We start from the raw sequence: 27,340 nt of genomic DNA, 5'->3' as shown, positions 1-27,340 counted from the left end.
ACAGGACCAAGAAAAACATGACTAAATGAAGCAGAGCCATGACAGAAGCCCCCCTTTAATGAGCACCTCCAGGTGCTCACCAAGGGGTAGACGGACGAGACAAGACTGACTGAGACAGTGACAAAAACAGACAAAACATCAGAGGCAGACAAGCAAGAATAACAACGGGACTTGGGTGGGACAATAAAAACAACAAACATGGGAGGAGGGGTGGGGGAACAAAAGAGTTCATGGGGGGAACAGTCTTAATCCCCGGCTGCGCTCGAGGGCGCGCAGTCCTGGGAGATTCTGTGGGGGAAGTCCTGGGGGGGACCGCCGACGCGCAAGTCAAGGCTGGGACCCGGCTGGAAGGCCGGCTGGCCAGGGCTTGATGCCGGCTGGAAGGCTGGCTGGACAGGGCTTGACGCCGGCTGGAAGGCCGGCTGGACAGGGCTTGACGCCGGCTGGAAGGCCGGCTGGACAGGGCTTGATGCTGGCTGGAAGGCCGACTGGAAAGGGCTTGACGCCGGCTGGAAGGCCGGCTGATGTACCGGCTGGATGGGTATATAGAGGGTATATATAGGAAAGACAAATGAGGGATAACGAGCGAGGGCAGGTGTGGAACATAAGACATGAGAGGAAAGCAATACAAGAAACGAGAGGGGCGGGGCCAATGACGAGACACTGGAGAGAACGTATATTATTGTCAAAAGGACAATAATATGTTTCTCTCCACACATAACCAAAGGCTTTGTCATGGCTCTGCTACAGGACCAAGAAAAACATGACTAAATGAAGCAGAGCCATGATAACCTGCTTTAGGTTTAAATGGAGGCCTGTTGGTGGATTTATAAAGATCAGTCGAGTGTAAAGTGTCCTTCCATGTGAACACAATATGAATCAAGCACAGAGACTCTAGATATTCTAGGATAGTTCAGACAGATATCTTCTAGCCTCGGTCCACCTCGGTGAAGGGTCTCTGGTGATTTAGATGCTGTCTTTTGATGACAGACTTGATGTGAAAGCTGTTTTTCAACATTTCTTCCACCGAAATTCAAACTGGCCCAGCTATTTTCAACCCCTGCATTTCTGTTTATCTGTAAACTTCACATCTTTTTCAAGTACCTTTTTTAAGTCCCAATGATGATTTGGAGCATGTGTCTGAGCTGTGTGTGCGTGTTTCTCATCTGGTGACTTCAGTTTCAGTGTGTACAATGTAGGGGTGTAACGGTTCAGAGTACTCACGGTTCGGTTTGAATTGCGGTTTTAGGGTCACGGTTTCGGTTCGGTGTGTTCAAGAAAAAATGGCTACTGTCAAATTCAATAATTTTTATGTATTTATTAGGTAACAAACACTTAAATCTTCTGTCAAAAACAGGTTTCTTTACAAAACAAAAAATGATGCAGTTTCTTACCCCTGCAAAAGTCAACCTTCTAACTTAAGAACATGTGCATTATTGTGCTTCAAGTAGGCTACTAACATAAATGCATTTCAAAACCAACATAAAATATTTGGAAGGTCAGAACACTGGGTCACTCTTTATTCTTTATTTTAGTCAATTTAGATCTTCATGTTTTTTTGCAAGAAGATCAGTTTGTTAACATTTTCCGTTGCAAGTCGAGATCTGCTTGCAGAAACAATGTCTCCTGCAGTGGAGAACACTCTCTCGCTTGGCACTGATGTTGCACAGACACAAAGGTATTGTTTTGCAAGTTTTGCAACATGAGGGTACTTGCTCTCATGCAGCTCCCACCATGCGAGTGGATATGCATCTGTGTCAATGGAATCTTCTGCTTTGTATGACATTACTTCCTCCTCTACAATGTTGTCAAAAGTCTTTGTCTTGTCAGGTGCTCTAAAAAAATCTCCAAAAAGCTCGGACATTGCAGACTTCTTTACGGGTGGGGATTCAGGGGGATTCTGGCTTCCGGATGGCCCAGCTTCTGCTGCAACAGGCTGACCCTGCAAATATATTAAATTAATAATAGTTCATAGAATACATTTTTCACGCAATTAAAATGTTTCTTTAAAAACTTTATCAAACTACTTTTACATAGTATATATATTTTGTTTAATAAAATATTATTTATTCAAAAATACCTGTTGTTCAATGATCTCCCTGATGACCCCACTGCAAACATTTAAGCATAAGGCTGCATCCAGGTTAGGTAAAGACTTAAACCTTGGATCAAGGAATGATGCTCTGTTGAGATAGTCCTGAAGGTCAGGATCTGTGTATCTGCTTTTTAAGTCCTCACTGATGGCTGCCTTGGCATCTTTTATGGCAGGACTGTCATGATCTGCAGGATCCATTGATTTTAGTATCATTGTCTTTAGAGGGAGGACCATTGAGAGAGAGGGAGCTGTTTCTGTGCTTAAGAGAGTGGTGGTTGTCTTAAGGGGTTTAAGCAGTTGAATCATTTCCTCTGCCAGTGTCAGTTCACTGTCAGACAACACAGCAATGTCCTTGACGTTCTTCTTAATATTTTTGTCCATCAGGGCAGAGTAGATGGCAGGCTGCTGCTCCAGATATCTCTCCATCATGTCATAAATGGTGTTCCAGCGAGTTGGGGTGTCATGTATTAGTTTGTGTGCAGGTATATTCAACATCTCCTGCTTGACTTTCAGGGCATTAGCTGCTGTTGTGCTTTTATGAAAAAATGCTACAACTTTTCTGACTTTACCTAACAGACGGCTTATCTGTTGAAGTGCTACTGCCTTCTTTGCTGCAAGGTTCAGAATATGCGCAAAACATCCAATTTGCGGTCCTAGTCCTGCTGCTTCTTTAATGGCATTCACCATATTACGTGCATTATCTGTAGTGACTGGAATGGTGATATTAGGCCTCTCTAACTTCCAGTCTGTCACTGCGCTCATGAGTGCATCAGCCAAATGACTACTTGTGTGGTTTTCAAAAAGAGGGCATGTTTGTAACACAGCGCTCTCCAATTGCCAGTCCGAAATATAATGTGCAGTAACTGTCAAGTAGCTTTCAGTTGCCCTGGAGGTCCAGCTATCAGTTGTCAAAGCTACATGTTTTGCGTTTGCCAGTTTGTTTTCAATTTTGCTCCGCGTTTCATCATACAACTCAGGAATAATCTTGCTGCTGAAATGGGCACGCGAAGGGATTTCGTAACACGGTTCAAGCGTCTTAATCAAATGCTGGAATCCCGCATCGTCAACGACGGAGTATGGCTGTATGTCTTTTGCAATAAAAACACCAAGCGCTTTTGTTATGGTCTTGTGTTTGTCAGAATGAGAGCTTAGTGGCTGTTTAAACGCAGAAGGCAGTGTGTGCTGCTGAAACTGCTTCGGTCTCACCTGCGCTCGAGAGCTGTCAACACGCGGGTGATGACGGCGTAAATGTCCGGTCATATTAGTTGTATTGCCTTGGGAGTATGGCACTCGCGTCATACAAATTTTACACACTGTGACTTTTTTTGTCCACGTTTTTGTGACCATCGCTGCTGTAACGTATTGGAAACCCAAAGTGTTCCCAGACAGCAGACTTGTATGAAGCTGGAGGAGGCTCTATTTGCGGCTTATCTCCTTCGCTTGCCATGCTGAACAGCAGCTGTACACGCGAGGAACGGTGATGTGACGTCAGCAACAAAGGTACATACTAACAGCTGATTGGTAAGATACTCTCACGTAAAACGCACGTGGAGCGTAGGCTATTATTCATCGGAAGCATATACGCAGCCCTCTGTGATTTATGCGCCTTTTCCCCACAAAACTGTATTGTAGATGCGACATCAGAGTAATCGCGGTGCACGTGTGTTCCGAACCGTGATAGGAGAACCGAACGGTTCGATGTTTTACCCAGAATCGTTACACCCCTAGTACAATGTCATCTTGAATTAGAGATGTGTGAGTGTATCTGCTGTTTTACACCGATGACTGTCACTTCACTGATATTTACTTCTAACATGAGATAACAGACTCAGTCATGTGACCTTTACAGCACCTGTATGTTTGTGTCTTTGAGGAGAGAAAGACTTGTAGTACGGCACAGTGTAATTTAGCTGTAAAATAATCGGCTACATTAAAGGACCATTGTGACATTTTGGCGGCATCTAGTGGTGAAGTTGCGAATTGCAACCAACGGCTCACTCCACCCCTACCTTTTGAAGCACTACGGAGGCTGAGATAGCACTGAGATGACGTCACGTTTTCGCTTCTTTGCCGAATGAGATAACGTATTTACGAAACATGTTCTATGGAGCAGTTGTAGAGTCTTGTAGAGTAACTTGTAGAGTCAAGATTCAGGAGAGTGCTTTAGTCCAAACAAGAGAAGATCAACAAAAATATTGATAACTGAAAAAATTGTGTGTAAATGTGTGCTTTAGTTTATTTTTTTATTAAGTTTTTCTATGCATTCTTATTACGAAAAGCTCTTCATATCTGATGCAGTGTAATCTGCCTTTTTGTTTTCAAAAAGTACCGTCTACAAGTTGTATTTTCATTCATTCCTCATATTTTGATGGTTTATTGAACCTGAGTGTTATCATTATCTTTACCTTAAAATAAAATTTCCCATTCTGTGAAAGAATTTAGCATAAGCCAAATGGTCGGAGTCATTGAAAGAAGAGCCATCAACCCCCTTCACACCCCTTTCTCCTGGTTTCTTGATGCGATCATCAAAAGACCAGAGTCAAAACCTCTCACTGAGAGTGTTGATAACCTTTTGTTTCTCTGTTGGATATTTTACGACTCCTAAGCTTCAAAGCAGAGGGGAAAAGTCTCTCGGTCTAATCTGAAACTTGGCTAACCAGAGAAACTTCTCTGACAAATAGGAACTTGTGATTCAATTGTCCTTTTCTATAAATATATCTAAATATCTCTGATTGGTCGATTCAAACTCAGGTGGGCATGCCCTCTCATGAGGTTAAATATCGAGCCCTCTCTTCCTCTTTCCTCTCTTCTCTTCTGTGCTAAAACTTGTTTCGTGGCGTCTCTTTGGAGACTGCCGTCTCCCCCCCACTGGGAGAAGAAGGAACAATGGACTCTGCTGCCACGTGGCTAGGCCAATGCGGCCGACCACGAGGCCCGCAACTTTCTGCAGGACTGCCTTCTGAAACCTTTTGAACAATTCCATCTCTACACGCGCATACGGATATCGGTCCAGCACAGGGCTTGCAAGTATCCGTTTCTATTTATAGAATAGCTGTGTTAAGTCTGTGCCTCTTTGTTAAAGATGATTTTTATTGTTGTTCAGAAATCGCTGCCATGCCCTCTCTCTCACTCACTTTATCTCTCTTTCTCTCTCCTCGCTTCCTAGCGCATTTGTGTTTCATGTATTTGTTTGTTTTATGCGATCGTCATTGTTTTGTTCACCATGTAGAGTAGAGTTTAATAAACAACCATATATATTCATTTGTGATGGGTTTTCTGTATTCACTCTCACAAGCTTGGTCCCTTCTACTGTGTTTCGATTCGCTACCTTTGCTCTAAATCCTGTTTGGTAAAGTCACGTTACTTATGGCCATGAGATAATGTAAAGTATATAATATCATTGAGGCATTCGCTGGACAAATGCATACAAGTATTGTTATGCTTTATATTACTAATCAGAGATGTAAAATATGTATATTTGATCACGATTATTATACGTATTTTCCTTTGAGCTAAACTAATTCCTTGACTGAAATTGATGTTTTAAATAACTCATTTCATGGATGTGATCTTGAAAGATCTGGTGGAGAACCATATTTGGTGAGCTTTGCTCATCAATATAATAACGTTAGCTAAAACCGCTACACGACCCATCATTTATTGTATGTTTAATTTTTCCTTTAGTAATCTCAGTTCCCCCCACATTTGGCTTGAATCTTATAGCAGCGTGATCTTTATTTGGATTGTGCGGTTGGCGCCGTGTGTATGTGTGTGTTTGCGCAGGAGGAAATCACGCTGAGCTGATAAGCTTGTTCTGAGGGAGGGGTTGAGTTATTACTGAGGAATGCAATGTTACGATGGTGGGATGATATAGAGAGAAATCATCAGACCTGCGGAATTACAGAGATTTGGAGATGACGGAGGAAAGAAAATCTGTGACGACTGGAAAACAGATGTTCTGCCAGTCAAACAGATTACTGTAAATGTGACGGGAAATACATATATCTGTGCATGTGCCGAATGGTGCTTTGGGTGACATTACTGTATATTGAGAGGTATTGATCAGTTATGACAGAAGAGCAAGAAAGAGCTTAAGGAAAAAGCAAAGATATCCAAAATTTGGGAACATTGGAAGACGTGTGAAACTAAACTGAATTGCTAGAGTGGCATCTTAGAAAACATCCAAGGTTCTCTCAATGCGCTACGTAGCCATCGGAAGTAAATGCATCTAAAATTTAGGTCATACAACAAGATTCTGATCATTGAAATGTTGCAGTTAAGCGGCCAAGTGCTTTTCTGGGTCAGTGTGAAAACTAGCACATGAGCAGCAATATCTGAAAGAAAGCAACCAGACACACTGGAGACTCTGCAACACAGCAGCTAAACTATTGACCAGCTGATGGAAGCAAGATAACAGTGTTTGCTCATTGTCCTGGTTTATCTTTTACTGCACTACTTGAAATAACTGTTCAAACTTCACACACGCTACAGTTCATTTACATTTATTTTATGTGTAATTATCTGTGTCTGTTTTTCTGTCTTTGCTTTACAACAAAGACTTCAAAGATGTCTTCAAATCATTACAAACGTTTGTGCTTCAGATCTAAATAAACTGGTGTTATTCTTCACTGAATCCCCCTGCATGTATTAGCTTACAACAAAACAAATTTGATGGGTTAGTTTGGGCAACAATAACAGGTGACCATGTCCTACTGCCATTTCCACCACACCAGACATTTTAAAGGACAATTGGATTTTTTGTTCACTTGTCATGCGAATGAGACGTGACAGCAGAACAACAGTATGAAGATGAATTACTTCAGCTACGCATTGCACCAAAGCCCACCTGAAGGTCTGTTGAGTCCATCCTCAGATCTTTTTTTCTAGGATGTGTGATAAATGTTGAATAGTCACATTTCCTAATTAAATAAATACCCATAGACCGTTTGGTTTACTTAGATTTATGACGATGATAAACTATGAATATTGTTTTAATGGTTTCGAGTTTTCAACACCATGGTGCCGCGGACTAAAGTTTGAAAAGCAAGACTTGGAGCAGAGAGACACAGAGAGATTCTTATTTGTGTTGAATTCTTTCAATTGCTGCTTCCAACTAAAATGAGCTTCTTCAGACAAAACGCCTTGAGAAACAAACAACTCTAAGAGAAGCAAAGGACTTTGCATTCATACATTCCCATTCATAATGCTCTGTAAACAAAAGAATGTGAAACGATGCATTTTTCATATAAAAACATGAATGCATAATGTTAGTGGGACGAGGGTTCTCGGAGAGGTTTTCTACATCCTTGGCATTCTACATTTCCTGCATCCCAATGTGTTAATGTCGTCTCGGTTTGCATGAGCGTGTTTATTTACTCAGATGAAGTTTTCGGGTTTTTATTAATGAGTGCTACGTTCAGTGGAACTATTAATAAATGTGTCAAGGTTTTTCTCGGCCGGGCCGTTTGAGGTAAGATGCAAGGACAGCACCTTTCTGAATGTGGCTTTTCTGTGAATTCAGAAAGTCACACGTACACACCGGCGAGGAGAGACTTTGAGTCTGTTTACCCCTAATCCATCTGGAGTGATCGGATCAGATGACGTCTCTCATTAGATTTACTCATTCCTTATGCTTTTGGCTACATAAACACACCTAATTCACCTCATCAACGTCAGATAAGAAAAACATCCAAAATGTGCATTGTGCCTAAAAGGTGTTTTTGATCAGATTTAGCTCACTTCTGGGGACAGTTTGGTTCCCAAACTAAAGCTAATGTTGGTACGGACACACATGTACTATTATCAGTTAGGTGCAGATGTGGACCTGTCTCTGAAGTATCTGTGAAGAAAGCTGCTCCATTACAGAAACTACTTTAAATGCTTCAAACCCTCCTCGAAGTTCTTCTGAATGTATGCTTTGTGTGTATGTGTGGTTTGAGTTGAGTGAAATAGTTCTTTTTTCCAAATGTGTGATCAGACCCATCATTTATTAAACACCGAAATGTTCCCCTTTCATTTAGTTTCAATCCCGTGCGTGGATCCTGATAAAGCTCCGCTGAGCTCTAATGTCGTGTGTTTATTTGTACCGTGTTCTGTATCTCGGTTGCCATAATCATCTGCATTTCTATTGTTTGCGTAAACAAACATTCCCATGTAGCAACTCGTGAACTATTACGCGTTACACATATTTTGATATTCTGATTTGATTGTAATCCAGCAGGGTTTGTTTACACACTCGCGCGCACACACACACACTTTAACACACACACACATCAAACGCGCCGCGCTGGATATTCATTATGTAAATGCGCTAATGAAGTAAAAGCACTTCAAACGGCTTGTTGATGAATATTCAGAATTGTCTTCTGCTTTTCCCGCTGGCTTTTGTAGAATGCACTCGTGTTGGTAAGTTCGGGCCACATGGCCCCTGACACGCTGACATTATGTGTTTAGACAAGCCGAGAAGGAGCCCATATGTATGTTATGAATTTCAAAGGATGCCCGACGCACGCTCGCACACGCCGAACGGAGCTGGTTAACTCTGAGTTCTGCAGAGACGTGAAGAGCAGACGATATCTTAAAGAAAAGTAAGATATCGGTGATGGATCAAATGAAAACTGTGGAACTACACCTGATGGAATCAAATATAGATATCGTTTATGTTGACATTTTCTCGCAATATTGCAGAGGCATGAATCATGTTGCAGATGAATGGCAATATCTGTAAAACATGTTTATTTTGATATTTATATATGTCGATGCATCACAACCAGTGTTGGGTGTAACTAGTTACTAAGTAATTAGTTACTGTAATTTAATTACTTTTCCCTTGAAAAAGTAAAGTAAGGGATTATTTTTTCTGTAATTTAATTACAGTTATTTCTGATGTAATTAAACTAAATACTTTGTGTAATATATGTGTGCAATAGTGGAATGGACATCAAAATTCAAAGTCTAACTTTAAAATCCTTGCTTTAATGTATAATTCTCACATTTGTAATACTTTGGTCAGTTAATAATACTACTTTATGTAGTTTAATATTATTTATTTGAATGAATTAAATAAGCCATTTCATGTCTATCCTTCAATCACTTAACTAATCAAGGTTGATGTAGGATATAGAAAGTAATTAGTAATAAGTAACTAAATACTTTTTGGAGAGAGTAATTTGCACACTAATCTAATTACACTATTGAATATGTAATTAGTAACTAGTAATTAATTACTTTTTCAGAGTAACTTACCCAACACTGATCACAACAAATGTATCTGCAATGTCACTAGACATGTTTTGCAGCAATATGTCACGATATCTGCAACGCGCATTAAACCAGAAAGTTCCAGTAAATGAAAGGGGATTTTCGCTGGGTTGTTTTGGTTGACCGAACGCAGACGTGACGCTTAAAACACAACACTGTTCTTCCCTCAATGTATTCTCTTTCTTACACATCGACATATGTGTGCTTAACGGGTCTTATCGCTCATAATCAAGTTGGGAATCATAATTGGAGACCTATACAGATGCTGTGAACAGACTCTGAAATCTCTGTAAATGTTTTCTTTTCCTAAACTTTATCTCTGTATTTCCTTCCCTCTCGAACGTTCAAGTTTCCATAATTTTCAACAGTGCGGTTTCTGTCTTTCATGGTGGGGCCCTACAGGAAGTGGGTGTGTGTGTGTGTTAGTTTGGAGAGGGATGGAGGAGTGGAGGGAAAGAGGAGGGGAAACGGAGGATGCTGAATAAAATAATAAACAGCTGCCACCGGAGGGTAAGAGAGCGAGAGGGTGTGTGTGGAAGAGAGAGCAGGAAAAGTCCGGTCCGAGAGCCAGCAGTCAGAGAAGAGGTGGATAGAGACTGACAAAAGAAGTGTCAAGTTTTATGGAAACTTTCGGAAAACTTCTGGAATCCATGAAGACCTCAAGCTGCCAGTGTTTGTGGTCGAAAAGCGGGAGATTGAATCTGTATTCTGAGGGATGTGCAGACAGTGCTGATGGAACCCGTGAAGATCTAAATGAGCTCAACAGAAGATAAAAGTCGGAGCTGGAATTTAGAAAAAGATGACTATATTTCACAGCTGAAACAAACCACCTGGTTCTGGCCTGAACTCTGTCTTTTTGGTTCGGAGATGTTGACCTCAAAATGGGGATTTGACTCGGATTGTGTGTTTTCTGCAAAACAAAAAAAGTGAAACAACTCCGATGCTCCTTTTGCCCTGCCCGCCAGCGCGACCCAGACAGAGACTCTTTGACACGGATAATTGAGTACGGACGCGTTTGCCCGAGGGTCACAGGAGCCTGGAGGAAAAACAAGACACATTCTGTGTGTGTCTTGTGAGACAGATTAGACCAGCTAGGAAGATGGCAGAAGAAACCGAACGCTAGATATATACTGTAAACCATACCTTCAATCTACCTCCAGCACCCAGGCCTTCACCTCGCACTGCAGGACACATGCTTCTCAGATATGAGGTCTGAACACGGAGGCTTGACCCTCCACCCTGAGCTGTTAAACACCGGAGCATGCAGCTACCACGCATACGTCTACAAACCAGCAGTGCACACGCGCTGAGAAACCGCTATGTGCTTCCTGCGGCGTGTGTTCATCCACAGACGTCCCTGCTTATAATCAGGTGTATGATGCGCATGTGGCCCTTCTGTTCTCAACTTGATCTCCATCTTGGCATTTTGGATTGGGAATGTAGAGCGGTAGAGATAGACGGAAAACATGATGGTTGGCCTGAACTTCAGCCTGCAGGATTTGCTGAACAAGTTCGAGGAGGTATTGCCGGATTCGCTGTTTGTTTCTGGCTGTTTAAATAGGCAGAACTGGAGATGAAATGAGTGCATTAGGGTCCAAAACTGAAGAATTAAAAGTTTAGAGAAAAAAAACGGCTTTGTGGGGAAATTAGGTTTCACACAATTGGGCTTGCAACTTTATTGGGAAGTGCAATATAATATCCATGTTTTATTATGCAGTTCCTAATAAAGTTTATGTGAGATTGCTAGAGTCCTCAAAAAAGTTTGTCCCTTGCTGATAAAAGCTACGTGAACTATTCAAACAAACCATCTGCTGAAGAAATCTACTTTGTGGCAAAAAGCACCAAGAAATGATGTAATCACAGGAGCAAAGAATATCTATTTTTATGCAAATCTATGGCAAGTTAGAAATAATTTGGCCTCCTAAATGTTCTTAATTCTCTGTTTGCATGTTTGGCAAAAGGTTTTATTAACATCACTATTTTGCCCTTGAACAATACCTTTGTGTACTTGAGGACTGTAGTAAGGGAACTGTTTGAATGGAAGTGTCTGCGACATGACGAGAAGTCTTTTAAAACCACAAACACACTCTGTGATTCAAGAGCATTCTCCACCTGTGAAAACGTGTTATTTCAGAGTGTATTACTTGCTGTGGTTGTGTGTGTGTGTGTGTTTGTTTGTTGGTGGTCGATCTGAGTGCTTCTATCAAACAACAGGAAAAGGTCAAAGCATGAAAATGCCACTTTATTTTTCTTTCAGGCATCTCTTGGGCTTGTGAGCTAGTCGGGTTAAATTAGAGCACGCTGAGCGACAGCTCTGGGGAGTCTTTATGATCGGGAAGCAATTATTTAACTTTATTAACAAGAAAAGCTTTTTATTGCCTCCTTTTATAGGTCAGACGGCCAGAAGACAAAATGCGTGTGTCTATGTGCGTGTGTGTGCATAGCGTATCTGTGTGTGGTAGTTGTATTGATCACAGTTAAATAATTTATTATGAATATATAACAAATAAACAGTAGATATAAGACCACTTCGCACCTTTAACCAAACCCAAAACACCGTAAACACACGTCTGGCAGCACAATTTAGACCTTTTGGTGCTGGTGTGTGTGTGTGTTTGTCATGTGAATCAGACTGGTATCTTCTAGACTGGTTACACACACACACACACATACACACAAGCACAGTCTCTGTAAATGCAGCTTATGTTCATGGACCATCCACAGTCCTTTCACTGACTGCCCGATGAATTTAGCAGAAAACCAAGTTCCAATTGGATTGGCAGACTTTAAGCAAATTCTGAAAGTTATTCTTTTTATCAGCCTTGTCTGGAAAGACTTCGTGGCGCTTGACATGTCAGATACACGCTCTTTTCCTGTCGGCAGCTCTTTACCAGAAGAAGTGGACCAGACATTATGCTGATGTGTTGATAAGAAGTTCTTAAGTCTTTGTCATTTAATTCTCTTTTAAATGACATTTACAAGAAAATGTTTCATCTCACGGTCCAAAAAGTGCAGAGACACTTTTCTCAACAGCCTCTTTTCTTAAGTGTGACATTGAGTTTACATGCACAAAATAAACGGATATCTATTCAAAATCGGCTTATAAAATAAAACTGTTCACGTGTTTACATGCATATTCACCATGCTGAAAACCCTGTTTACATGGAAATTTGAGGTTTCTCGCGTGCAGTGACGTCACCATCGATAGTCTGTTTAGTCATTAAAAATACTGTGGGAAATCGGTCAGAAGTTGTATTTTTATATCTCTTCTCATGTCCACAGTACCTGCATCTGCAACAATAGTTTCTCGTCTTGCCGTTTCTACATCAACTGCATGATTCAAGACGTTTAGGTGTTATTTTACTGTTACTACCGTTTGGGACTTCTTGTCAGACCAGGGTTTTTCCTGCATAGAGAAATTGGAGGCAGTCGCCTCCGTCAACTGTCGTGCCGCCTCAGTCTCTCGCCAAAATTATGTCGGGTGTCTTCACAAGAAATGCTGAATGCATTTAACAGACTGTCATTTGTAACTGCAGTTGCAGCATTACGCCACAGTAGAGGCGCTGTTTCGTTATGAGCACACTGAGGCACTAAAAAGAGTTGCAGAACAAGAGCTAGCTGTGTTTGTTTTGCATCCAAGTACATTTAATTTCTTGAAATTTCTTAAATGAACATGACGTGCATCATTGTAATGTCTTTAGCTGTGCAGTTGGATCGTTGAATCAGCGTATACTGTACACAGCGAGTTCGCCAGTATGAACGCACATTGCATTCAGAACGACTCGCACACGAATGACTTATTTGAACCGATTCGTTTAAACTATTGAACTTTTCAGTCACTAGCGAATATAAGTGATCCTTGAATCATTTATAGTGAACAACAGAGAATGCAAGATGTGAATGAGCTTTCATCATTTAGTCAGACTGGTTAATTCAGTTGGCTGTTGTGGGCTGAAAAGTTAGTTGAAAATGATAAAAAAGCTTTATTTGATTAAAAAAGTGTCTGTTTGGTTGAATACAAGTAATGTTTTATATAACTTAATGATTCTCATTTTCATCTAATTTTATTAGAACTTTTAATATGTCAAAGTCACTTTGGTTAAGCCACTTAAAGGTATGGTAGGCCTACGTGTGTGTACAAGTTCAGGATGGCACCACCTCCGCCTCATTTTTAGCCAGGAAAAACCCTGCAGACATGCGCACATAAACAAAACTGACAGAAAACCGGTAAATGCGTTTACATGCAATGCGAAATCGGAAGTAATGGGCAAAAAACTACCTCTGCCGAGCGGGTTTTGCTTACACCGTTTATAGCATAATCGGTTATGAAAGACTAGTTGCCGCCTATACGCTCCTATACAGCGTCAATGAATACATTTTGATTGACTTTTTGAATGATCTTTTGTTTAACTATCGACACAAACTTTGCCAGATGTGGCTCGTGAATATGAATCATCTTGTGACATTCACTTTACAGTATTGCTGAATGTGAGCTCCAGAGAGATCATGCTTACTGCTTTCTTTACACTGCCGTCAATATTTTACATTGTAAAAAACACAGATCGTCGTCCAAACTATATGCATGATGAATTAAGTGTTTGTTTGAAGTGTTGCTGTGGTTATAATGGTGTCTATGTATCTCACCGTGCTTCCTCTGAATGAGTCACAGATGGTGACAGAAAAACAGCGAGAGAGAGAGAGAGAGTTAAGAAGCGGAGAGCACTTTACGAATTAACTGGAAAAGACCCAAACGTCTTCTGCTGTCTCTCGCTTTATTCCGTCTCTCCATCACTACAAGAAATAGATGCTCTGTTGTCAAACCCGGCTTGCTGTCTAGTGTCTACACTGGTAGCTTCCTTATAAAATACATTTATCATGAACTTCTTTCAACTTATCTTGAATAGTTGATTTATTCTTTGCCATTGTTGCAGGGCATTCTGGCATTGAATTCTCTACAAAAGGATTCATGCGGTGCTTTCTCTAAATTGGCCTAAAAGAAGGTATCTTAAAAGTAGTATAATTAAGCTGCCTAATATTTACAACAGCCTTCATGTCGACAGTGAACCTGGAATGCTGCCTACGTAGACAGCTCACTCATTTTTCTCAGAGCTGCGAAGTGAACGCTCCGTAGACTCTCACACACGGAGATAAGAAATGAAAAACGTTGAATGTGTAATTGTGGACTAGATTGTCTTCCGTTCCCTCTGCACAAAGACGTCTTAGTGGTTTAATGTCTAAAGTGAATTATTGGCAGTTATATCTTTGTGTGTGTGTGTGTGTGTGGAGAGCTTCGATATCAAACTGACAGCTTTAATTGTCTTTCTCTCAATAGAAAAGAAGTGGAAAGTTTCTCTTTGTTGATTTATTTATTTTTCCCTTTAAGGAATCCACATAATGAAGGTGATGATGACGCAATTAAAGCCGATCTGTTTGTCTCTCTGTGTGTGTAGGACATCCAGGCGGAGATTGAAGCTCATAATGATGTGTTCAGGAGTGTGGAGGGGAATAAGTTAAAGATGGTGAAGGCTCTAGGGAGCTCAGAGGAAGCAGTATTCCTCCAGCAGAGACTGGACGACATGAACCAGCGCTGGAACGACCTCAAAGCCAAATCAACCAACATACGGTCAGTCTCTCTCTCACTCACACACACACACACAGACATGCGTACGTGCGTGCGCAACTAGGTCATTTCCTCAATCAGACCATCACACAAACCTGTTGGTATTATAATTATTATATTTAAAGCTAAACATGGTTTGACCAAATGACTAATAAGGACATCCAAAAGTCCTCTTAGATTATTATATTTTCAAACACCTCATGTTTTTCTCATAATTTGACAATGTCAGTCATTGGTAGTTCTTAGTATGGAAATATTTTTTATTTAATTGGTTTAATTGATTATTGAAATACTTTCTCAATTTTAACATAATATTAAAGCTGCAGTCCGTTTGCCTCTCTGTCGCCATCTCTGTTTGAAACATAAAATTGCAGGTTACTTTATGATACTTTTCTTTATATGGGTTGACTTCAAATTATAAATCATTATTATACACGTACTGTTGTGAATTGGGGCACGATAAGGATTCTTATTTTTGATGTACTTACGCAATACATATTTTAACCAAAATAAAATGACAGATTACAGCTTTTAACATACCACTTGGTCCATCATAGAAGCACTGTCTCAACCAGTAGAGTTCTGTTTACTGAGTTTTATTGAACATCTTTGGTTTGGTTTTGCCAGTGGCACAGGCCGTTCAACGATTAGTCCTTATTAATCACATCCAGAATAAACGTTTGCGTTTACATAATATGTGTCTGTGCACTGTGCATATATATTTTGCATTTATAAACGCATACATGTACAGTATATATTTAATACAAGTATAAAATTGGTTATAATTCTATATAAATATAAATGTATACATGCGCATATTTCCTAAATATATACTTGTATGTGTACGTGTTTATAAATACAAATTAAATATGCACAGTGCACAGACATATATTATGAAAACAAACTTTTATTCTGATGTGATTAATTGTGTTGATGGTTGAACAACCCTTGTGAAGGGATTTGTGTGTATCATTCAAATAAATGTAAATAAAATGGTAATTTATGGCTATGGAGAGATCAACTGTAGTGTAGAAAGTCACGTGTTGGACTGAATGAAGTGTGTGTGAGGGACACATTGCTGTTATTATTCAATCTCATTAGGAACTAATTACTGAACACATGTAATTATGAAGCTTGCTGACACCTCCATTAACACACACACACACAGACACGCACACACACGCACGCACGCACGCACGCACGCACACACACACACACACACACACACAGTCAGACGTGTGAACTACACTATTAGAACACATTCTCTGTGTGTTTTATATGTCTTTTATGAAGATATGTACTAATCACTAATACTGTTCCCACTTTGGATTTAGGTCAGTAACCTTCTCCTAGATGATTAAAGTTACAGCACTGAGCTCATTTACGTTATACATCTTAGCTATTCGTTTTTATCAGCACGTGTGTTTCTGGAAATCAACTCCATGACCTTTGCACTGCTAACACAATGCTCTAGCAGTTGAGCTACAATGACCCACACTGTTTGTGCTCGGACATGACCCGAGGGTCGGCTTTTTTGACCTAGGACAGCGTACTACTTTTGACCTACTAGGAACCACAGGGATCAACTTTGGTACCACTCGGAACACCCTAGAAACGGCATAGCAATGCCCTAGCAACCACCTACATACTAGAAATGCGGCAGCAGAAACATTTGTAGTAATTGTGTGTCGAGTGAAAAACATTGTGTGACCTGTTCTGGAATGTGCACATCGTTTTTATGTCATACTGTAGGTCTGACTATAACTGAGAACACCTCGCAAAATTCTTTTCAGTATTAGTCATCATTGGTGTTGTTATCAGTTTTTATATCCATATGTGGGTCTGTAAAATGATCATCTTATCTGCAGTTTTCTGTAAGATTTGAGCTATTTATGTCTCATTTGTAAGTGTCATTGTGTAAACGTATACAGATGTATGTCATGTGTGTCCAGGGCTCATCTGGAAGCCAGTGCTGAGCGCTGGAACAGACTTCTGTCAGTGCTGGAAGAACTGAGCCGCTGGATCAGTGTGAAAGATGAAGAACTGAACGAACAGATGCCCATCGGAGGAGACGTGCCCACACTCCTGCAACAACACACCCACTGCACGGTTGGTACACGCACACTCAGTGCCCATCATCACCCTCATTCGCCTGCATTTCATTTACTCAATAATTGACTCTTAAAGTCTCCTGAGGCTTTTTATTCAAAGTAAATACAGGTCGGTCCATGTTCTGTACTTCGTTTACTGTAAGATGCAGGCATGCCTACAAAGCACAAAACACAAAGCAAAATAACTGCAGGGAATTATGGGAAGGTGGCGGAAAGGTTGAAACTGTGACGCTTTGGTCCTTCTCTCTCTCTCTCTCTCTCTCTCTCTCTCTCTCTCTCTCTCTCTCTCTCTCTCTGTGACAGTTTGACTAATGATCCTCTGGAGCAAAGAGAAAGATTCCCTCTATTTTGACTTTCTGCCTCTCTCTCCACTTTATCTATTTCTTTGCTGTATAATAGCCTGTCTTTGAGTCGGCCGCCCTGTTAGAAGCTTTAGCCACGTGGGTACAAAATGCTGGGTCTTTTGAACACGTCACGGCCGATTAGTGTGCCGTGCAAACCAGGCGAACCAGGATCCAGTGTCCCAGAAGGTTGGATAGAAGTGAAGTGAATAATTTGTGTGAAGTCTTTAACACAGTTTAACACAGCATCTGTCTGAAAAGTCCACCGATAAAACACAGAACCAGTTAGAGAGACTCAAAGAGATTGACCTTTATTCCTTGATCAATGAAGCGTAACAGGGCCGTTCAATTAGACGGATACCTTTACCATTTTGAAAAAGTGATTTTTAATGTCAGTTTCTGTAAAAAATATGTGGGGAAAATTTCAATTTCTGTTTAAAAAATCGAATAATATATAAATAATACATTTGTGAGATAAACAATACGTTTTTAGATTGTTTAGCGAAATTAAATTCAAAGTGGTGACCTTAAATCTCATTCTTGTGTTCTGTAACTAGTTCATATGAAACTGCGTCATGAGCAAGGTTATTATAGTTCACTAAAACTAGTTTATTAAAACTTTGAAAATGATTTGTTTATTTAAATCAAATAAAATATTGGCCCAAAAAGTATTGAAAAAACTAAGTAAACAAAAAAGTAATGTTACCTAAGAAAAAATTGAAATACAGGTAAATTAAAATGATAAAATAACTAAAATTATAGTTTATTAAAACTTTGAAAATGATTTGTTTATTTAAATCAAATCAAATATTGGCCCAAAAAGTATTGAAAAAACTAAGTAAACAAAAAAAGTAATGTTACCTCATAAATAAATTGAAATACAGGTAAATTAAAATGATAAAATAACTAAAATTATAACAATAAACAAAAACTTAAGTGAAACTAAAATAAAGAATAAATTAATCTTATATAGCAAAAACAAACAAATAAATAATAAAATGCCTAAGAAGGTAACACCATTTCTAAAATGCAACTAAATCTAACATAAAAATAAAAAAATAAAAGGTAAATTTAAATATTTATAAAACTAAAAACAATACTGTAATAACTCTGGTCATGAGAAATGCGAGAAATAATACAACTTAAAGTCACAAATGTGCTGATATATTTCAACTTAGTGTTCGGATGTCCTGGTTTTGGTTTTAGTTGAATTAAATACTGTAAGTAAGTAAGTAAGTAAAGTTTATTTATATATCACATTTATCTCAGCAAAGCTGGCCAAAGTGCTGAACAGAATCAAAGGTTTAAAACCTAAAACAAGCAACTCAAATAATAGAACAACATGACAATAAAAATAATAGAAATAGATAAGATCCAGAATATTGTTTTCTCACACACATCTGTAGTTTCAATTCCGAAGTGAATCAAAGTTAATCCATTTCAATCATTTGGTATACTTTTATTATGGATGGATGAGCTTTTCGGACCTTTAACATTTTTGGACCTATGTGTGTATAGAGTCATAGACATGAAATGAAATATTATTTGCTGATATTTGCACAAATATTCAATTTGCACTTATTAAAATCACTGCGACAGCTTAACATTTATTCCCCCATGACAAAACATAAGATGATGGAAGCATATGATGGGAACAGGCTTGACACATAAACTTCACGGAAACTCCAAAACTTGGTAAAACTCCAAAACTTCACGGCTTCAAGTGTTCCCATTTAAAGAGGAACAACAAAATGCTAGTAAAGACAAATTGCTGGCTTGTATTTGTTTATTGTACTCGTAAAAGTGTAAGAGGAAAACAAATGGCATTATGATCATTATGTAGAATGACCCAGAAATGAATATTTATAAGCAACGTAAGTGTTTGTTTCTGTGTGAGGGAGACCCTTTAAGATGGTGAATAACACATTTTAGGATACGTTTCTTACCGTGCATCACCGGAAGGTGATTTAATAAAGCGTGTTTCTTTGTCCGGCGGGTTTTCTTTTAGCATACTCATTTATGTAATGTACACTGTTTCAGTATGAAGGAAAGGTGGAGGTATGGCTCTTTTATGGAATTATCTCATCCCCGATGTCTCTGTAATAGTGTTTATCAATCATACATCTCATTATCCAATAGGAAAGTTGCCTTTAGTGCTGCCATAATTAACACTATCAATCACTGTTTAGAAAGAGTGGGAGAGAACGTGTGTGTGCTGCTCTTATCTGTTTTCATGATGAATGGTGGAAAGTTAAAGTGGGTTCGGACATAGTGTTTGAATGCTTTTGACTCGACGATTCTTATTATTCTTATTATTACTAGAATAGATTTAACATAACAGTTTATTCAAATGTGACAACTCACTCGTACTCATTATTCCTTCATAACACGTAGCACTGCATGTTGTCGTATGTCCTTTGACTCCTTTTAAAATTCCATTTCATTTGATTAATGGCATCTCAAGGCTCAAGTGAAGTTAACATCATCTGCAAGTGTCACATGATGACCACAATTTCACTCCTAAAATGTAAAAACAATAATCATAGAGTCCTTCCCATTTTTGTAAATGTGGAGTCAGTGTCATTTTTCAGACTTTTGTTTGAATTAAGTAGAACTCAGATCTTCGTATTCCTTGAATGGCCTTCAAGTGGTTAAAAACTATTGGCGCTGTAAATTTCTGATCTGTTAAATGGTAGTGAGGTCTGTTTGATTTATTCATATCTTTGGGACTCAAATCCTCGGACTGTTAAATAAGAGACAGATTAAAGTCGCCAGAGGGCTCCGACTTTTCTCTGACCACCGACTGAAAGAATGACCCTCAGTATGACTAATAAGAATTCACTGACGATTCGCCCTCAGGTTCTCTTTTTACGCCGGCAATAAAGAAGTGAATGACCCACCCTGACCAGTTTTTATGTGTGTGAAATGCTGACAGCGTTGCTATTCAGACCCTCGTCATTTCTCTTTGTTAGTTTTAACTAAGACACTAGTTTTATTGGGATCTGTTTGCTGCTCAGGTATGGGTTTTAATTCACACAGTTTGGACACGGTTTGGTGTTGGAGTATATTTAAGAGCCAAAACATACTAGTTACACAAGTTAAGTTTATTAAAATGAAGATATGTTAAAGAACATTGGTAACCAAACAACATTGACTTCCATTGTATTGTGGACACAAAACCACTGAGACTGAACATATCTTGTTTTGTGCTTCACCAAACACATACAAAGTCATACAGTTTTTGAAAAATATGCGAGTGAATAAATGAACTATCCCTGTAACAAACATTTTGTACAAAATTGTTATTGTAACTCATGTGCACTTGCCCATAGACTTCCATTGCAATTGCATTGGCGTGAACACAAATTATTTGTCAAAATGTGTTTTTGATGCAACCCATCAAGGAAAGTTAATTTTGAATGGCAGGGACATGGACAGAAGAATGTGATGCTGTGGTTATTATTGTTGTTAAAGTGATCGATGGGAGTTTTGTTATTCTGGCATCTTGGACCTGAGCTTTATCCAGTCAAGGTCAAGATAACACTTCCCTTTGTCTCTCCCACCCCTCTCGCTCTTACTTTTCACATCATTCGCTCCAAAGACAAGCTTTCAGGGTGTCCTTTGACTGGAACTGTTAGAGGTCTGGTGTTCAAGTCTTTTAGAGGTTTTCAGAATGTGTAGTGGAGCATTATGTGTCATTCGGGGTATGAATGTGTGTGCTTTTTGTGTGTCCATCAAGTGTTTTAAGCGCACGGGAAGTGGGGTGTTGATGATAGAGTGCTCACTTGATGACGAGTGGCTTTCAAGGCGGGACGAGTTATCATCCTTGTGAAAAAGAGAGTAGAAGGAAGAAATGGAAGAGAGAGCCATCTTTTGTCAGTGTTCACAGAAACAGGTCTTAGAGGGTTCGTAAATCTCTTTTTTTCCATTGCATCAAATTACACTTTTTACTGAGCTTGTCTTAGTTGTTTGACAGGGATGTGTAAAACTAGATCTTTTGAAAACATCTCTGGGTTGTCCACATGTGACCCTGGACCACAAAGCTCGGCTATATAAGTAGCAATAGCCAAGAAAACATTGTATGGGTCAAAATTATCCTTTTTTCTTTTACACCAAACATCATTAGGGTATTAAGTAAAGATCATGTTCCATGAAGATATTTTGTAAATCTACTACCGTGAATGTATCAAAACTGTGAGTGGATGCAGCAAAATGGCGGGAAACACGCCTACAAACTCTACTCGCTGTTTCCCGCTCTTTGGGAATCACCCACTCAAGTTCGGTATCTATGTAAAGCTTAGAAATTTCAGCTTTCGGGTTCATCTACTCTCCACAACGTCATTACAGCAGTAAATCAATCGAGACAAACCTGTTTCTTCTTAGCAGCGAGCGGCCTACTACAGCACCTCTGATCAACAACTTCAAAGGCGATTTCCTGAATATTTGGATTTGTTGCACCCTCAGATTCCAGAGCTTTAAATAGTTTCATCTCAGCCAAATATTGCCCTATCCTAACAAACCATACATCAATGGACATTTATAAATTGATCAAATTGACAAAAATTTGACTTGTTTTGTGGTCCAGGGTCACAAATGAATATCTTGACTAGTTTGTCTCAAGCAGTGCATGCGTTCCCTGGAAGTTGAACCCATAACCTTGCTTTTGCTTGTGCAGTAAACCAAGTGTTAAGGGTCTTCCTCTTTAACCTCGTGCATGCGTCTCTTTGCCCTTCTGCTCTCATAACCATCTTCATGATTGTTTTATATCAGGCCTTAACTTCTCCGTAGTGCTGTTTAATGGACCGTTTTTCTACATCACAGGCCACTAATGTGTGGTTGGTGTCTGGTTTACTGTATAAGGCTGTGATGAACGGGCAGGTGTTTAGCGTCTCCTCTGGCTCTGTTTAATGACCGTATCAGAGGTGTGGAAGGGTGCGGTGACCCTGCTCTCCGGACGAGCCTTAGGGGCCCAGCTATCAGAGGTATGGTAATCCAGTTTTCCTGTCCGCTGTTCATTTATTTGCGAGTGTGTCTGGCCGTTCAGAAGTCCCACATCGCCTGAAGAGTTTTGTCTCGAGTCGGAGAGCGACTATTACTTGAGATAATTTCCGTGCGCCCCTGCAGAAATGCCTCGTGTGACCTGCGAAATCGTTGCTGCAATTGCTCTTCTGTGTCCGTTTTTATACGTGCACGCTCTCATTCTTTCCCTGCCCTCATTCTCACATTTTTTGAGCCGTCATCGTTTTCATTTTCCGTTTGCCAGTCTTCAGTGTGCACATTCATACACGTGTTCTTTCTATCGACAGCATCTGGATGTTTGATGCACCAACCTTTTTAGGGTGTATATAATTATGGCAGGTTATAATGTAACGGTCATCATGTGTTTTCAGGCTCTGAGGGCGGATCTTAAGGAGCGTGAGCAGTTAGTCCTCGGCACATTGGACCAGGCACGCATGTTTCTGGCCGATCAGCCAATCGAAGGACCCGAGGAACCACGCAAGAACCTGCAGCCCAAAACAGGTGGGAGACCACTGTTTTCTCTTATTATCATTCCAAATGTTCCACCAAAGAAACCAAAAATTAAATTCTCGGCATGCCACGGTATATAATGTAAATAACCGAGAGAACTTCAAAGGGGAAAAAGATTTCAGAGATGTCTCCAAAGCCATTCCTCATGTTTCATTCAGTACAATATAAATCGCATAGCATTACAATAATAATGAATGTTAACTTATTTACAGTACAGTTATTGTTAGAACTCCTTGAGGTTTTGTAAGCTTGTTGTTTATGCATCTGAAGCGCGCGCAGTTACAGCCGCGGAAAAAATGAAGAGACCTTTTCAAAATTATTTTCAGTTTTTCTGAATTTACTATTTATAGGGAAGTGTTTTGGTAAAACGGTGATTTTGTTTCAACTACTAACAATATTTCAAAATATAAATATCGATTGTATTTGCATTTCTTTGCAAAATGAAAACTGGAGAAACCAGTCAATATATACAGTACATTACATATTTGAGATTATTTTTGTTGACAAAATATTCTTGTGAAAACATAATACCTTTCATTAGAAAAGTACAATTTTATTCAATAAAAATGTTTTTGAAATGGATTATTTGGACTAAATAATGGGTAAAAGGCAGCCAATAGGAGTCCAGCATAGTTGGAAATTCCGCTACTTTAAAGACACTAAAATATAACATAGATTTGATTTAGTTGTCTCCAGTCACAGTATAATTCTCATCATCACATTATTGTTTTGATGAGTTTTTTTATTCTCTAATCTAGAAAAATATTAATAAGGAATGAATTCTATACTTTAACGATAGTTATATGTGTATTTTTTTATTTATTTAGACCTCTTCAATTGTTAATTGCAGTCGGGATGTGTAGACACATTTAACTATTATAACAAAACATTTGATGAAAAACCAAAGCTTTAAGCGATGCCCTCTGTGAGGTGTGATGAGAGGAACCTTTAGCAGACCGGCTCCCTGACTGGCAGAGTTTATTTTGATACTCTCAGAGGGATGCTCTTTGATGTAAGTGCCTCTGATAAATCGGACACTGGCTGTCAACACAGCTCTAAACTGTGGTATCTGATGTTTGGAAAGTTCCACAGTTCTCTAGACACATGCACAGGGACCTGCTTGAAAAGCTAATTTGGGACAAACGTCAGTCATCGCTTAACAAAAAGAAAGAGCGAGCCGTAGATTTTGTGTGTGGGTCGGACTGAATGCCCATGTGAACTGGGTTAATCGGCAGATCAGAGACTGCAGGCGGTTTACACTTTTCGACTTCCTGAAGCTCTGTGATTTCTGTCTTTCAGAAACTCATCTAGAGGCGTTTTGCTAAGGCGAGCATCTCGGTTGCAGATTCTCATTTGTTGGGTTTAGAGATTGGAATGTGGTGTTAAGCATCTATTCATGGCACATCCCGCACACGACATCTCAAATAAAAAAATCATCATTCTAAGCTTATTGTTGTGAATCAGTTTTCATATACTTGCTCAATAACAGTTTTTTACATCACATTTATGCATTTGGCAGACGCGTTTATCAGTGTTGAAGTCTCGAGACTCGGACTCGGTCTTGAACTCGGTCTCGAGACCTTATTTTAATGGTCTTGGTCTTGTCATGGACTTGTGTGCATTTTGACTCGGTCTCGACTCGTTCGGAATTGGACTTATGCCCGAGTCCACTCGAGTCCCAGCAAAAATATTAAATACATTGAAAAGACGTCCCTTTATGGGCCAAAAATGAAAGTTGTTTCTATAGCTTTTCATGGCGTCTCCTGATTGTCTAATATTGATGTCCAGTCTGTACAAAGTAAAAACTGGTTGAAATTTTGAGTTTACACATGGAAATAAATTAAGTGAGACTGTTTTAAATAAACTGAGCTGAATGATTTGAGTGCAGTAATATAGCAAGCAACCATTGAATCAAGGTTAAAAATGGATGATTTGTCAATGTTCATTGCATTGAATCAGTATCACTTTTGTACCTGCAAAAATCACCATTATTGTGATCTTTTTTAGCTTTAGTTGAGCTCTTGGCTCTTCTATTTTAATGTTAAATTAGGTTTCCTTCAGCCATAACTGTGTGTTAAAATAAATTAGTTGTGGCAAAGAGATGATTACTTCTGAATGGTAATGCATGCATTTTGAAATTGTTTAGATCACTGTTAATAATTGGGTTTGGTTTATTAATGTGTCAGCTCTGTGGATCTGTAGTTTGATATACTGTGATTTTTTTTAGGAATTAACATATTGGCAATCTGTTAAACCACTTTAACACACAACGACATCAAGAATCTGCATATGAAACTCAACAATGGTGACAATCAACAAAAGAAAGCTTCATGCTGCAATGCAAGCTGGGTGATCTGTTTATCTGAATTATTTTGACGATTGTCATCATTGTTGAGGGTTGTATGATGAGGGTTGATGTCAGTGAAATATGTTTGTTTATTTTCTCTCAATACCTGTGCATTGACTAGCCAGAGCACTCAGACCAGTCATCAATTGATCAATAATGTTTAAAACTAATACATTTTATTACAGCCTGACTATTTCCATGAGAACAACCCTAACTTTTGTAAAAGTATGTCTGTCTTTCACAGTGCACAAGTGTTTTTATAACACTACTACATGACCTGAACGAATTAATTTAACAAAAGTCAAGGATCAAGAGCCCAACTAAAGCAAACACTGATCACAATAATGGTTATTATTGTGGGTACAAAACTCATTTCACAGAGTCTCATTTCATTTATTTCCATGTGAAAACTGAAAGTAGTCTGATAAACTCCAGATATGAACCAGTTTTTACAATGTACCAAGGTCCCCTGTACGTCAATATCAGACATTCAGAAAACGTAATAATGGGCCAATAAAGGGACGTCTTTTTCAACATCGAAAGATGCAGAAAAGACATCTTTTGGACATATCTTTGGTCAGGGGGAAGTCATAATTGTAATAAAATTACCTCTACAACACTTACTATGTGGCCTTTTTTACCCTCAGCTAATAATATTTTTAAACTAGTGCTGTCAATCGATTAAAAAAATTAATCGGATTAATCACACATTTTTTCTGTGATTAATCACGATTAATCGCACACAACAATTATATTTTAAAATATACTTTTACATTTTAATAATTTCACATTTAATCTTCAAATTGATGTAGAAACAACATATTTCTTTAACAGCATCATTTTATGAAAGCTAACATTTTGATATTAGTATTGTAACTGATGTCTCTATTAAATTGATTATTTTAACATGAATTATAGCCATTCAACAGTATAATTGAGAGCTCATGTAGGAAATATACAGAAATTGAAGGACACTTTACAGTCTTTAATGCTAAGTTATAAATTAAATGCAGAAGAATTCTCATTAAAGCTACAAAATCACATTGATTTCTTCTTTTATTTTGTTCTTTGATTAACATTAGTGACAGGAGTCACAGCAGCACGTTTAAGAACGTGGCCCCTTTAAGAGCTGTCTCAGTACGCAGATCTGACCGTCACCGCGCTCCCATTTTCACAACTCTTTGCATTCATTTAAGATTTTATTTTACACTTTGAAGTCTGTGCTTAAGAAAATGCTAGACAAAACGGGCTTTCTGACATAATCTTGTGTGGTTTTATCCATTCAAGCAGAAAGAGAACTTAACACGGATGCGCTGTCTGACAGAGATTCACCGACGCAGACGTTACTGTAAACACCAGACTGGACCTCACGTTGCGTTTTGCCGCGTCCCACAGTTTAGAAGCAGTCTATCAACATTGAACGCCTCAAAGCAACTGTTTCAAATCGCGCTTAAGTGGTTTAAAAGCCTGTACACGAATAAGAGCGTGATTACATAATGTAACGCTAGACAAAGGATGTCAAAACAAACGGATGCTGCGTTAATTGCGATAAATATTTTCTCACGTGTTAATTTGAAAAAATTAATCGCATGCGTTAACGCGTTAACGTTGACAGCCCTATTTTAAACTAATATCAGTCTAAGTAAATAAAACACAGTGTACATGCCATGGTATATTTAATGCACTGAGCACTCTATGAGCTCGGTGCCAGTTTTATTGTTTCCACCAAACATTTAACATATTCTTCAAGAAATTTATAGGTCTCGTCTCAGATCTCTTGTCCTAGGACTCGGACTTGACTCGGACTCGACCCTCTCTGGACTCGGTCTTGACTCGAACTCGACCTACTCTGGACTCGGACTTGACTCGGACTCGACCCTCTCTGGACTCGGTCTTGACTCGAACTCGACCTACTCTGGACTCGGTCTTGACTCGAACTCGACCTACTCTGGACTCGGACTTGACTCGGACTCGAATGAGCTGGTCTCGACTACAACACTGGCATTTATCCAAAGTGACTTACATTGCATTATACTA

The 27,340-nt window shown here is 39.1% G+C and overlaps 2 protein-coding genes across 6 annotated transcripts in view; one reads left to right on the top strand and one right to left on the bottom strand.

The window, feature by feature from the left end:
- The window catches only part of utrn (utrophin), a 213,565-nt gene that overhangs the window by 111,067 nt on the left and 75,158 nt on the right, over positions 1 to 27,340 (top strand). For all 5 annotated transcript variants that reach the window (XM_057319652.1, XM_057319654.1, XM_057319650.1 and 2 more), the window contains 3 exons: positions 14,806 to 14,978; positions 16,928 to 17,084; positions 22,818 to 22,947. In XM_057319652.1, coding sequence (XP_057175635.1) covers positions 14,806 to 14,978; positions 16,928 to 17,084; positions 22,818 to 22,947 — 460 coding nt within the window. The remainder of the gene's footprint in view (positions 1 to 14,805; positions 14,979 to 16,927; positions 17,085 to 22,817; positions 22,948 to 27,340) is intronic.
- On the bottom strand, positions 1,167 to 3,406 carry LOC130545236 (E3 SUMO-protein ligase ZBED1-like). Its single transcript, XM_057319655.1, has 2 exons — positions 2,081 to 3,406; positions 1,167 to 1,942 (listed from the first exon to the last, which is right to left on the bottom strand). The coding sequence occupies exons 1-2, from the start codon at positions 3,392 to 3,394 to the stop codon at positions 1,541 to 1,543; spliced, it is 1,716 nt and encodes a 571-aa protein (XP_057175638.1). The 5' UTR covers positions 3,395 to 3,406; the 3' UTR covers positions 1,167 to 1,540.

The sequence above is a fragment of the Triplophysa rosa genome, linkage group LG21, assembly GCF_024868665.1.
Source record: "Triplophysa rosa linkage group LG21, Trosa_1v2, whole genome shotgun sequence".
Classification (NCBI taxonomy): Eukaryota; Metazoa; Chordata; class Actinopteri; order Cypriniformes; family Nemacheilidae; genus Triplophysa; species Triplophysa rosa.
The sequence above is the reverse complement of the archived record's forward strand: the minus strand, read 5'-3'. Positions and strand labels throughout refer to the sequence as shown.

Bases quoted from the DNA above. Each gene is read 5' to 3' on its own strand.
- LOC130545236 (XM_057319655.1), bottom strand. From the start codon at position 3,394: ATGACGCGAGTGCCATACTCCCAAGGCAATACAACTAATATGACCGGA. The intron at 1,943-2,080 runs GTATTTTTGAAT...ATATATTTGCAG, and splicing joins GGGAGATCATTGAACAACAG to GGTCAGCCTGTTGCAGCAGA.